Consider the following 14,712-nt stretch of genomic DNA (forward strand, 5'->3'; position numbering starts at 1 on the left):
GTAGTGGGTAGAGAGGGGAGTAAAGCATATGACAATAGCGCATTTAGTTATGGAGAGGCTAGTGACGTGAAGGCAGTTGCGGTATTGTCAATATTACTAGACGATGGAGGGATGTTTTCATGTATCCTCAATCAGTGATTGAGTCATTGGTTAGGTAGTATGCAGATTGGAATGACCCCGAATTTTGAATGGTTTTTTGAACCAGACAAAATGAGGATCGAATGTAAATCCCCCGCTGATGAATCCAATGCATCCAATGGGCAATAAATAATAATGAATTGATGTTTGAGTTGAAAATTAATTAGAGGCAAAAGTCCAGATCAACTCTTGACGATAGGACTCGAAATAATGGTCACAGAATAAGGGTCAGGATGAGTGTCATGATAAGGGTAGGCATGGGAGTTAAAGTAAGAGTAGCAATGAGGGCCAGATTATGGGCCCCAATAAGGGTCAGAATGAGCGTCAGTATGGGGGCCGAAATAAGGGTCGGTATGAGGGCCAAAAAGGAGAGTGGGTATAAGGGCCAAAATAGGGGTTTGAATAAGGGCCAAAATGAGGGTCAAAATAAAGGACAAAATAGGGCTCGGTATGAGGGCCAAAATGAGTGTTGAAATAAGGGCCAAAGTGAGAGTCAAAAGGTGAGAGTGAGGGCCAAAGTGGGGGCCGGAATAAAGGTCATTATAAGGGCCAAAATAAGGGCCAGAAGAAGGGTGAAAATGAGGGTTGGAATTAGGGCCAAAATGGATGTCGGAATTAGGGCCGAAATGGATGTCGGTATAAGGGCCAAAATAGGGGTCGGTATAAGGGCGCAAATAAGGGTCGGTATAAGGGCCAAAGTAGGGGGTATAAGAGTTAAAATAAGGGCCAAAATAGAGATTGGTATGAGGGCCAAAATGAGTGTTGAAATAAGGGTCAAAATCAGTGTCATTATGAGGGCCAAAATGAGGGGCAGAATAAAGGTCAGAATAAGAGCCAAAGTGAGAATCAGAATAAGGGTCAGTATGAGGGCTAAAATGGGGGTCGGTTTAAGGGCCACAATAAGGGTCAAAATCAGTGTCATTATGAGGGCCAAAATGAGGGGCAGAATAAAGGTCAGAATAAGAGCCAAAGTGAGAATCAGAATAAGGGTCAGTATGAGGGCTAAAATGGGGGTCGGTTTAAGGGCCACAATAAGGGTCAAAATCGGGGTCACAATAAGGGTTGGAATAGGGGTCTGTATGAGGGCCAAAATGGACGTCGGTATAAGGGCCAAAATAGGGGTCAGAATAAGGGCCAAAATAAGGGGCAGAATATGGGCCAAAATAGGGGTCAAAATAGGGGTTGAAATAAGTGCCAAAATGAGGATCACTATGAGATTGAGAAGGGGTATTGAGAAGGTTGAACCCAGTGGACTCTTCGACGCAGATGAGCCGGCTATTACAGTCGATTTTCCATCAGTCAGCGAACCGGAACCTTCACCAGCGAGTGAATCAGAGGCGCAGAATGAGGATCGAGATGAGCAGATTCCAGTACAGTAAACTCCAACGACCAGACGAGCTGATGAACGTTTGGATCACGTACCAAGTCGTCGAGGTAGAGATCGACCAAGATTGTTACGTACTGCATTACCTGGAAGACCGAGGAAAATCTTCAGTTCACCAGACCTGTCACCAGAAGAAGAAGAAGAGGTTCAAAACATCGTGGACGGATTGAAGAATGATCAGTTGGAGCTAGAAGATGAGGTTTTCGCTCAGTTTGCGTCGGTGACAGATCCCATGACTTGGGAAAAAGCTGAACAAACTATGGATGCTCATAATTGGCTAGAAGGACTAGAAGATGAATATTTATCGTTAATATGTAACGAGGTATGGGACATAGTGGAATGTCCACCTTCTAGAAAAATCATCAAAAATCGTCTGGTCTTCAGAACAAAGCAAAATGGAGCAAGAGAGAAGAAGAAAGTGAGACTCGTCGCCAAAGGATGTGCTCAACGACCTGGTATAGATTTCAGCGAGACGTCATCACCAGTAGTTAAATCTACGTTAGCAGGTCTATTATCAGCACTTTCAGCAGAGCTGGGATTAACAATTCACCAGATGGACGTTGTGACAGCATATTTAAATGGATTTCTTGAGTAGGAGATCTACATGGAGGTACCAAATCAGTTGTCATCTGTACTGGAGAAGATAGCTAACAAACCTGTTGGATCCAAGAGAAAGAGTGTCAGAAACGAGAAAATGCAGAAAACATCCAGGGCTTGGTTGGATTCACTTCAACTACATCAAGGTAAAGCGGTTTGTCTACTGAAAAAGGCATTGTATGGGTTAAAACAGGCTGGAGTACAATGGTATAAAAGGTTAGTGGATGAATTACTGAAATTGGGTTTGAAATCAACAGTTCACGATCCATGGTTGTTTCATGGGGGAGATCACAAGTCAATGATTCTTGTTGCTATTTATGTTGATGATATTTTAATCAGTTCCAACGATGATAAACAGATTCATAACATGAAAACTGCACTACCACAAGTTTTCCAGATGAAAGACCTCGGAGTAGTGAATCATTGCTTGGGAATCGATTTCTATCAAGAGAAAGAAAGTCATAAAGTTTTTCTCAGTCAACAGAATTATGTTCGAGATCTTTTGGAGAGGTTCAACATGTTGGAATCTAAGCCAGCATCGACACCCATGGAGGGAAAAATACTGTTGATACTAAAGACTCCTGATGTTACAGTAATGGGACGTCTACCTTATCAACCTCTTATAGGAGGTTTGTTATACCTAGCAGTCACCACTCGTGCAGACATAGTGTTTGCAGTCAGTTTCTTGAGCCAATTCAACTCTAACTAGGACGAGACACATTGGTTGGCTACAAAGAGAGTACTTCGTTACTTAAGGGGTACCTCACATTTTGGCATTGCCTACGAGAAGTCTGGAGAGAATCTGTATGCAGCGGTTGATGCTGACTGGGGGTCCAGCGTTATTGATCGTCGATCGTACACTGGTTACGTCTGCTTTATGGCAAATGGGCCGATAAGCTGGGAAGCCAGAAAACAACGAACAGTTGCATTGTCCAGTGCAGAAGTAGAGTATATGGCCGTCTCTGATGCTTCTAGGGAGGCCATTAGGATGGCTCATATGTAAAAAAAATTGAATTTCATAATTTTCGTGTTTGATAAAGATAACCAATGACATGGAAAGTACATGTAAATTTTTTCAAAATTTTTGAATCATTTTTCAAGGTTGCGCCGTGTAGTTTTATTTCTTATGGATTTTAACACGCATCGTAGAGATCGAATGTGTCAATAATTTTTTAAAGACTCAATTATTACATCCCTCGGTGTGTCCCCTCCGTGAACCGTTCAGAAGGAGGTTTAAGAACAGAATTAATTTTTGTCTCAACAGAAAACTTATTACTTATCAAAATGAAAATCTTCATTTCTACTCAATTCAGTGATTTTTAGACGCCTCTAGCACGCTGAGTATCTGGCGGTTTTTCATCCCGATTCGGTTGATGGATTATGGAACTATCTGACAATAATTCAAAGAAAAAAATTTTCTTCCACACCAATCGAATTCTGAAAAAAATGCGAAAGATAATTCCTAAATTTCTAGTAAAGACAGGTGTCCGGCTCATGCGGTGCTTTTACAACGGTCGTAAACACAGAAATTGAGCCTAGGCAAAAAATTTGACCTGCCGAACTAACCTGCGCTGGGAAGGGACTGAACTCGCATCGTAGAGCTGCTTTAAAATTTAGCTAAAATTTTGTATATAGTTTTCATGTTTTCGGATGATGCATTCATGAAAAAACGATAAGAACAGAGGAAAACCTTCTATGATGACTGTAGTGCGTCAGTAATACGCTTCAGGCGGCAGAAGGGGGCAAGGAAAATCCACGATAATGTCAGGGAGTGGTGGAAGAGGGGATTCCATTCATTAGGCCAGAAAAATTGTTCTTCAATATTTCATGTATCAAGTTTTTAATAACTTCTTTTTCTTCGGTTTTTTGTATTTTTTACTCTTTGATTATTTTTGATATATTGAGAATTTTATATTTCCCATATATTTGAAAGAAGCGTCAACTACATTTGTAACAAAAAAGGCATTAGACAAACCTAACTTAATCCGAAGAAATCCTGGGAGCGTTTATTCAACTCAGAAGGTTAATTATGCTTATTTCCTTCAACTCTATTTTATATCATTATTTTTCGAAACATTTTAATTAATTTCATACATGCTTCAGATTGAAAAAATATATTTTGCCCATGAGGACTATCCAATTCTCAATATATCGAAAATAATCAAAGACTGAAGAACATAAAAAAAAACAATTACATAGGTGACTCACCCGAACCCTCACTCGGAGCCATACTCACTACCTGATACGGGCGTATCATTGAGGATATTTAACTTCTACCCAAGTTTTATGACCTCTACTGCCAGTAGGTCAAAAATGTCAGTCAAACTTTAAACACACGGCGCAACCATCAAAATGCAGTTTAAAAATATGAAAAAATTCACAGGGGTATTTTATTAACTGAAGAATCATTTTTTGAGAGGAAATCGGAAATATTCAGGAATACCCGTAAAATGGGCCACTCTAGAGGCCATACATCTTCAAGGAATACTTCAGGCTATTCAGGTGGATCCAGGATGCACAATCTTATGGAATGATAGTCAAAGTGCTCAGAAAATTATTAGAGCACACACGATGACTTCGAGAACGAAACACATAGACATTCCCTTTTCCTTCTCTCCTCTCAGCCAAAAACGAGAAGGAAAAGTAAACAATCTACACGGTTGATTAAGTATTTCTGGCACATAGACATTCGTTTTCATTTTGTACGTGAGGTTTATAAGAAAATAGACATCGCTATAAATTACGTTCCGACTGATATGATGCCAGCAGATGTATTCATGAAGAGTTTGAACTTTGCTAAACACCATAATTGTTTATCCCGTTTGGGAATAGTTACGAATTGAATTTATTCTGATTTCTTTGTTGCAGGAGATTACTTTGAGAGGGGGTGATGAGATTACAAAGTAACTCCATTCTAGAGATCTGCTTTATCGACCTTTTATTATAATCTGTGAATATTAATCCGATTGACTTATTATAAATGGGGTATATACTTTCACTGTAAGTTGGGCTGTTCACCTGTTTCCGGGTATACACGCTCCCACGTAACACACGAATTTATTCTCATCGTCTAATGTATCCAGATATATCAGAGTAATCATTAATAAATATTATATTGTTCTTATCGATGATGATGGACTCCGACATTAGTTATCACCCCTTAATAACAATAATGAGGGCCGATAAGAAAGTCAGCATAAGGGCCAAAATGAGGGTTGGAATAGGGGCTACAATGAGGGTCAATATAAGGGCCTAGATAAGGGCCGGTATAAGAGCCAAAATACGTGTTGCAATGAGGGCCAAAGTGAGGGTCTGAATAAGGGCAAAAATCAGAGTCAGAATAAGGGTTGGTATAAGGGCCAAAATAAGTGTCGGAATGAGGGTCAAAATGAGAGTCGTAATAAGGGCCAAAATGGAGGTCAAAATAAAGATAGGAATAAGAATCAAAATGGGGGTTGGAATAAGGGCCAAAATGAGCATTGAAATACGGCCCAAAATTAGAGTCAAAATAAGCGCCAGAAAAAGGGTCGGTATAAGTGCCAAAATAAGTGTCGGAATGAGGGTCAAAATGAGAGTCGTAATAAGGGCCAAAATGAGCATTGAAATACGGCCCAAAATTAGAGTCAAAATAAGCGCCAGAAAAAGGGTCGGTATAAGTGCCAAAATAAGTGTCGACATAAGGACCAAAGTAAGAGTATGAATAACTGACAAAATCAGGGCCAAAAGAAGAGTCACTACGAGGGTCGGAATGAGGGCCAGGATAAGGGTCAGAAAGGAGGCGATATCATTCGATCGTCGTTCTGGTTTCTTAATACTCCTATGCAAGTGAGTGAAATTTTTTTTCTCGCTTCGCTGGGTTCAATCGCGGTTTGCGGGCCCAGCAGTGAGGAAAAATTACATTCATCACACGGTCCAGAACGTATTTTTTTACGAATATGGATTTATAGTTCGAGCCGAAGGCGTATAATGACATTCATCAGAAAATACTTTATGGACCTTATGATGAAAATTCCTACTTCATTCCATTCATTCCATAATCTTCTCTAAAAAGATTGGTCAAGAACTGGCGGCAGGTCACAAAGTCTGTGAGATCGGCTGGTCTATGGGGTTACTTCGTAATTTATTCATGCGTCAATTATGGTACTGAGATGAATAACGGCAATAGGGTAAGTGACGATAGTTAATATTTTCTCCCATTTATCAGCGACATAATTACCACAAATACCATATTTATCGCTGGATATTTGTTTAAAAGCAGCAATGTTCATTGAGATTATGTCCATTATTAGAATACACAACGAAGTCAATTCTTGCAATATTGACTAGAGTGATTGCATGTTTTCATTTGTTTGGTTGTAATAGCCATTTTCGAGATGAATCCAACCTCATATCACATGGAAAGTATCGATAGTTGAGGAAAAATAACTTAACAAGTCAAGGAATCTTGGAGCAAACCTTTGTCCTATGCTTTTTCTAGATCTTTATAGAGTGAAGAATCGTGGAGTTACCGATGAATTTTTGTGGCAGGCTTGAAGATTAATTTCACGAACGCATACGCAATCATTTAGTCGAATTCAGGAGTGGTTGAGTGACTGGAGGAGAAAATGAAAAATTCTTAACATTTGAATCAAACAGCCGACTGATTGAATTCACCTACATTAGTTATTCCGTCTCGGTTCCAAGATAAATCAATTTCCGCTGTCTCATCTTCGATTTTTCAATTCTCATCATCATTGCGTAAGAAAGTAGAAGGGACAGTGTAAAAATGAAAATTCTTACTCGTAGTTCAAAACTATGAGAAATATGATGTGAAGTAATGAGAACTTCTTCCTTCATCCCAATACTTAACGATAACAGACAAACGCGTAAAGATTTCCTTGAACGCAAATTAATTTTCGATCATTGTTGCACGTTACGAACGAATTTTCAATCAACAAGTGTNCATCCCAATACTTAACGATGACAGACAAACGCGTAAAGATTTCCTTGAACGCAAATTAATTTTCGATCATTGTTGCACGTTACGAACGAATTTTCAATCAACAAGTGTCACATTTGTGAAGGAACAAATTGAAAAAACAATCATCTTCAATGGGTAATAACTCCAAGAAATTTACCGACCGATATGGCTATTGATTCGGTCAACCTTTAGATGTTTAAAAGGTATAAATGACATAGAAAGCGAGATGCTATATGCAATCCATCAGCTTTCCGAACCTCTGTATGAGGGAAATAATGAAACAATTATCAATGCACAAATTAAAAAATTCGGAGGCACTGGGGTATAATCCTGGACGGAGTACGATTCTGCGTCTCCAGTCTGCCAGACTGGTGGTCTGCCACTTGAGCTACCGGGCCTCCACGTAATAACTCCATTTGGAATTGCCAATAAACCTCGTTTAATATTCACGCCAATTTCCATTCATCTCGAGGAATTGTAATTTCGGAAGAAAACGAAAACCGAGAAAAAACTGATTTGGAAGCCCTGTTTGTTCCCAGAATTTTAAATTCACTGGAATGTCCAATGAGTTGTTTCCATAATTTACCAATGCATTGTTGAAATGATCATTACACTCCAACAGATCTTTGAAAATTAAAGTGAATCAAATGATGTATCAGTAATCTAACAAACTTCTGCTGAAGAGCAATATTCCCTTTTTCTATTAAATTATCTTTGCGTGTATAAAAAATTTTATCTACAAAAATGAGTAATAAAAATTCGTCTCTTAGATTCACCGATCCAATTGAAACTTTCCTAGGATCTCACACGTTTCATTCAATCAATTTTCAATACTTTATTGACATTGCTCCTATGAATATTCCTCGTCGTCTGTTTCGCCACAAATCAACAGTCTTGATTTGATTCTAGCCAAGTTGTAAATTTGACTAGTTTGATTATTCAAAATTATTTTGGGGGAAACGTGATACGCCGAATGGGTTCCTTGTATCACTTATGAGTTGACGATNGAATGGGTTCTTTGTATCACTTATGAGTTGACGATACTTAAGAGAGGGATCAACGAGATGAGGAAAGATCGAGAACAACTGGAAACGTTAATAAATATTGACACGCACACACGATTTAATATTTAACAAATTAACAGTTTATTTTGATTCCGGATACACTTGGATTTTGTTTCGATGTTTACACTTTTAAGTTTAGACGAATACTAAATTTTGTTGTAAGATTTTTGCTGGGAGAGAATCGCAAAGATAGAAGGGGAAGAGGGAGTAGGTTAAGGGGATTATCGATGAGAATGGAAATGTCATTGGTCGAAAACTTGAAGAGGAGGGAGAAAATTCGACTGGAGAAAATAGGATGATTTCTATTGGCTTTTGGGACTGGAAAAACCCAGGCCTTTGTTCGGGTCAGTTGAGGGACTGAGAGAGGCTCGGTCTGCCTGGAAGGAGGGGCACATCTGAAAGGGATTAAGACAATTTTGTGGATTAGGACAATGTTTATGGAGGTGAATTTTGAGGATGGCACAAAATTGCCGCCAATAATAATAAAGGAAGCAAACTAAAACGATTGAGAATTCGACGAGGCAGACGGATAAAAATAAAAGTATTTTTTATGAGGGAAACGAAATTTTCGAGGATTTGGGGAAGTTCGGGAAATTTCTGTTAATTGAGTTTTTACAACTGTTTCGAAGAAATTGTTATACGTTTTTGCCCCAAGACGCGCCAAGCAATAAATGAACGGAAAATTGAAAAGAATGAATGGCGCGTCGAGACGTGTGTGAGGTGAAGGGATGGCTATTTTCTACAATTATTAATTATAATATAAAACATATCAACTGCGTATGTTGTCACGCAACATCGTCAACTCTCAAAGTTTCCTTGAATGTTCTCACAAGAGAAAACACATGCAGTAAAAATGTCTTAGAATCATTTATCTGATGAAATTTTTTGGAAAGAGTGTCATAAAATAGAGCGTCTACCAAAAAAATCACTGTGCTAGCACGATGAAGTGGGTTCATTTGGAAGGACCCAAAAAAATTCCGGTGCCAACACCGAAATTTTGACTGAGCGCTACAGGAACTTTCATCAGCCTTACCTTGAAAAACTCCTGTATTTTGCACTAAAATTTCTGGTGCAGGCACAGTGATTTTTACGGCATTTTTTAGATTTTCAAATCTAGCGAATTTGCTAGACAATTCTATTCCATTCCTATTCAACTTTCTATTCGTTTTTGGCCGATTCTATTGAAGTATTCAATATAAAATTTTCTATAGAAGAAATCAATAGAATTCAATTTTTCTATACAACTTATTTTTTTAGGATATTTTCCATAGAATATATGAAAAATAATCCTCCCCTCTCCTTAAATTTCCGAAGTTTTTTCCATTCTAGTTCCTTTTTCGTTTAATCAAGGAAATTCATGGAAAAATTCAGTGAATTCGCCTGATTTTTTTTTACCATTTCTTTTCAACTTATATCGAAAATTCCATTGATTTCCCCTAATTGTATTGAAAAATTTTCAAGTTTCCTTTGGTGTTTGTTTCACAATGACAAATTCAATAGGAAATTTTTTATATGGAAAATCTTTACAATTTGATTCTTCCATACAACTTATTCGATTGAGATATTGTCTACGAGAATTACTGACTTTAAATTTCCTAATTTTTGTTGTTGAAATTTTTTGATGAAAAGAGGAAAAACGGGTAAAGAAAGATGGAGAATTCATGTCGAAACATTTCTATAGAAAAATTCTTGATGGCAAAATCAGCTACTATTTTTGTTATACAAAATAGTTTTTGAACCCTTCTCATCAAAAAACCCGCAGTCAAGCTGTAGAATTACTGAATGGAATTGACGAAAAATTCATATAATTTTCAAAAGTAGTTCAATGGGAATCCAATAGACTGTTCTGGCATATTCGCTTCGTTTCTTCTGTAAATTTTTTTTGTATATTAAGGGATATTTCTGGAGAGAAACCCTAGTGGAAAAACCTAAGGCAGAGGCGTAACATACCTGATCAGAATTTCGGATCGGACTTGATCAGTTTCTGATCGAGACCTGAACAGAATTTCCACTCGGGTATGAGTCAATTTGAGAGTGAAATTCGTAAGTGTCCTGGTAGCTCAGATGGTAAGAGCACCCCACGCGACATTGGGAGGTCCCGGGTTCGATTCCCGGCTAGGAAGTTACTAATTTTTTCTCTCAAAAAAATTAAATTTACTTAAGACCCGGGTGTAATAATTTTTCCCCCATTTTTCTAGGGACCCCACCCTAAAATTTCTAGGGGAAAATGTTGTTTACGCGTCCCGAAATTGTGGGTGTAATAATACACTAAACACTTTGATTCGTGAATAAAATAATAGATTATGACCGCCGATAAGTAATTAATTCGGTCTGAGGGGGGTAAAAGTCATGATAAAATGATAATTATTTAATAAAAAAATTTCACTAGATAGTCCCTATTCGATACGTTCACAAGACCAAAATGATGGTCGAATGACGCGTGTAAAAAAAGTAACAATTATAAATCCTATGAGCACTGCACCGCAATCACACCTAATGACCTACTTGTGAACCACAATTACACGCCGTATGAATATTTTTTCACCGCAATTACCCGAATAATACGGCCACAAATGCTGGACGCGTGCATGAACCGATGGCGTGTCAATACCGAGTATCGTTAGGGCCACTGGGATCTGAGAAATGGCGCCACTACCAACTCGGAGAATTTTTCTCAGGACTGTAAATAGTTTGGGGCTCTGCGGGTGCTATTGTATGGCGCCCTCATTCAAATATTCATTTTCATTGCGATTCGATTACGTATGAAGAAATTTCATACAAAAATCTAGCAAATTCGCAAGACAATTCGATTGGATATCAATTGAACTTTCTGTCAGTTGTTGGCCGATTCTATTGAAATTTTCAATAGAAAATGTTTTATATAAAAAATTAATAGAATTGAATTTTTCTATACAACTTATTCTATTGAGATGTTTTCTATAGAAGTTCCTCGGCTCACATTTTATAAATATTTTTGTTTCATTTTCTTCATAAAAAAAAATTAATTAAAAAAATGGAAAACTTGAGCCGCGGAAATTCTATTTCAAAAATCTCAATAGAATAAGCTGTATAGAAAAATCCAATTCTATTGGCTTTTTGTATACAACATTTTCTATTGAACATTTCAACAGAGTCGGCCAAAAACTAATAGAAAGTTGAAGAGAAATCCAATAGAATTGTTTACTATTGAAAAACGATTTTTAGATAAACGGCTCTATGCCATGATGTACTGAATCGATCGACCCAACATTTTGTACAGAAGTGAGACCCGATAATACTGACAAGTAGCCAAAATTTTATGGGGTTCATTCGAATTTATAATGAGATCAAAAAAATAGAGAAACGTGAATATCTCTGAAACTTTGTCTGGACGGTTCTTCATATTTTGATTCATCTCGATAGATGGCAGGAAGACAAGTATTTAGAAAAAAAAAAAGAAATCGGACCAGTATTTCAAGAGATGGAACAAAAAAGTTTTTCACTAAAAGTTGAATATCTTCTAAACCACCTGTTCCATTTCGCGTACTCACGAACTCACCCTGTAATATGATAAGAGCTACTATCTCACTACATTTCAATCTCCTATCTCGATATTTTCGGGAGTTATCGTGCGTACATCATTTTTATCATAAAAATGAAAAATGCCAATTATTATCAAATTGCCCATAGTTTTATAGGGATATTATGACTTGATTTGATAGATATTATCACAATGAATACTTTGATGTCAAAAAAAATCAATTAGGTCACGTAGTTTTTGAAATATTGAGGAAAAACTATTTTTGAAAAATTGCTGTATCTCAAAAACTACTTTACCGATAGGGCTCAAACTGCGCCCAAAGCTGCTCCGAAATGATCACAATTATGTGACATAATTTCAGATTTATAGCTGCAACGTTACTTGTCTTTTTGTTAAAATATTTAAAAAAATTTCGAAAAGTCTGCACACAAATACATACAAATTAAAAAAAAAATCTTTACCTTTGATGACATTCTACTATATTTCCACGCAAAATTAGAAGATCATAAAAATTACCGGTCACAAGGCTTTCATTCGGAAGCAAAAAGGGAATTTGGTAGGAAAATAGAACGCAGGATTCGTTGGAATTTTTTTTTTTATTTTCTCATTTTTCCAATTAAAATTCTACCCAACCACGTGGGCGGCTGCCTCCGCCGCCTCTTCCGCCCCTCCCACCGCGCCATCCCCTTCCGCCACGACTGCGTCCCCTGCCACGCCTTCCTCTTCCCCTTCTCTCCCTAGCCTGGCGAGCCAACCTGAGCTCCTCTAATATCATCCTCTGGAGGTCCTCATTACCCTCCCTCCCAGCTTGAGGATGAGGGATGTCCGCTGGGAGGGGAGGATTGACAGCTTGGTGCCCACGTCCTTCCTCTAGAAGGGCTCCCTCTCCCTCTTCATGCACTTGGAGAATCGACTGCCCAAACTGAAAAATAAATGCTTTTAGTGAGAAAATAGCATTCTTGTATTTTTGGCACTCAGTTCACAAGGCAATGTTTTACAGTCGTAAAACACTGTCTACTGACTGAATAACAAAAACTACTGTTCGGTACTCCCCCGAAAACAACGTTTTTGGCGATTATGTTTGTGACCCTCGGCTTCGCCATGGACTGCAAACTCACAATCGCCAGGAATTTTTTTCAATCTATTCATTAAAAATACTATGTCAATAGATATTTACATTGCGCTGATTTCGTCGAAGCCAGTCCTCCATGGCTGCCACAAGTGCGGGGTTGAGGACGGCTGGCTCGACATTGGCGTCATTCTCTCCCCCTTCTCCTGGCTGGTCCTGCTGGTGTTCGTCTGAAAAACAAAAGAAAGGCGATTAGACACAGCAAACCAATGTTGTAATGCTTATGTTTTCACTACAAAATCTCATTTGTCTCAATATAACCACTTTATACAAGAATTAACCCCAAAACACTGACCGGTGTAGGTTATCACTTATATTATTTTGCACTAATAACCTCATTTGTTTTGCGCACCCATTTTCCCTATCAATGCTCAGAATCTTCAATACTTACAACACTTTTTCATTTTCACTGTATTTAGCACATTATTTCACTATAGAATTTAATTACTTTGACACTATATTAACACTACAAAGCACGAAAAATACACCATTGTCAACAAGTACTTACCAGCCATTTTCACCGTGATACCGATAATGATGTGACCAATGGCGGAAATTTGGAGGGCTGCGCGTTGGTATCAATGCCTCCTCTCGAGAGGAAGTCACGGATTGATACACTAGCATCCTCTTTACATATGGGATTTAGATGCGTGAAGACATCTAATCACCATAATCTATGGCGTAAGGTGATTGCAATTTGCAAATCAACAAACGCATTTTCACCTCGAATCCCGGTTTTATTCGCGAGTGAAGTGAAATTTATTCTGAAATTCAGTGATCATGGGGAACAAAAAGCGCAACCAGAAGGGAAACGACAAAGATAAAGCGAAATTACACTTATCCGTGGCAAGGCATAAACCCGGCCCTAAAAAAAAGTAAGTGAGAATTCTTATCTTTTTGGCTATATACAGCTGTAGCATTTCACAAGTTTGGAGATCTGGGGACTCCAACGGTGTGATTCAACTTGATTGATGCATTTCACCTGTGCATGACATCTGCAATTCATAAAGAATATTTACCAGCCTATTCGAAGTTGAATCACAGCCTTGGAAGTCGCAGAGCGGTCCAACATTGGAAAATGCCATACGTGAAATCGGAGCATTTCCGCTGTCTCAACTGTCTGCTCTTCAAACTCATAAAGAACTCCTTTCCCCTACAGAATGTACATTCCACCTAGGCTTCATTTCTTGAGTAACTCATAGAGAACATTTTTCAATCTATGAAAAGAGGGGTATAGCGTAAGTTTGAAGAGTAGACAGTTGACATTGCCAAAAAGGCTCTAAATTCACCGGCGGCATTTCTCAATGTTGAGTCAGTGTGACCAAAGGACACCGTGGAATCCCTGCATTATCGGCCGGCTGTACGACTGGAGTTTTCCATGGTTTCCCTTGCAATCCTAGCCCCAATGGGGTACAGTTAACAGTAAGATGGCCCATGGTAACGCAGATAAACATCAGAAGAGAGAAGTGGGAGAGGCAAGGCAGATGAATGGGCAGCCTATAAAACCGTTATGGTAGTCGGAAAGAAAAATGATTAACAAATTAAATAAAAATTCGATCGTGAACTACAGATGTTAAATAATTCGTTGCGTGGTTGAGAGAAATTTGAATGCGCGTTTTGTATTTTGAAAAAAGTCAAAAATTCCGGATCACCTGATGGTCAGTCCCCCCTAAAGATTCAATTTTGATAGTTGACGCGTAAGAAAAAAAAAGGATAGGATTTTCTACATGATTTGCTATTGGGAGCTGATGGATGGGCGGAGCTTACGGTTTTGAGATAGTACTTTACATATAAGTTTATGGGGTGAATTTCATTTTGATACGAATTGAATGAAATTTATCTCATTTGGAAGCTACAAAAAAACTAATCTGGCAATGATTTATAATTTGTTAAATTTCACTCTGCCAATCTCGAGTTTTT

The 14,712-nt window shown here is 38.2% G+C and overlaps 1 protein-coding gene across 1 annotated transcript; it reads right to left on the reverse strand.

Moving 5' to 3' along the window:
* Positions 1 to 12,279: 12,279 nt before the first annotated feature.
* Positions 12,280 to 13,307, reverse strand: LOC107042668 (zinc finger CCCH domain-containing protein 4-like). The gene is made up of 3 exons (XM_015263814.1): positions 13,301 to 13,307; positions 12,841 to 12,962; positions 12,280 to 12,585 (listed from the first exon to the last, which is right to left on the reverse strand). Exons 1-3 carry the CDS (start codon positions 13,305 to 13,307, stop codon positions 12,280 to 12,282), a joined length of 435 nt encoding a protein of 144 aa, XP_015119300.1.
* Positions 13,308 to 14,712: the final 1,405 nt, after the last annotated feature.

Source organism: Diachasma alloeum, unplaced genomic scaffold (genome assembly GCF_001412515.2).
Source record: "Diachasma alloeum isolate Michigan unplaced genomic scaffold, Dall2.0 Dall_scaffold_00499, whole genome shotgun sequence".
Taxonomy (NCBI): domain Eukaryota; kingdom Metazoa; phylum Arthropoda; class Insecta; order Hymenoptera; family Braconidae; genus Diachasma; species Diachasma alloeum.

Excerpts from the sequence above, each read along its gene's own strand:
- LOC107042668 (XM_015263814.1), bottom strand. Across the intron at positions 12,586-12,840 it reads TTCGACGAAATCAGCGCAAT|TTTGGGCAGTCGATTCTCCA; the intron begins GTAAATATCTAT and ends TTTATTTTTCAG.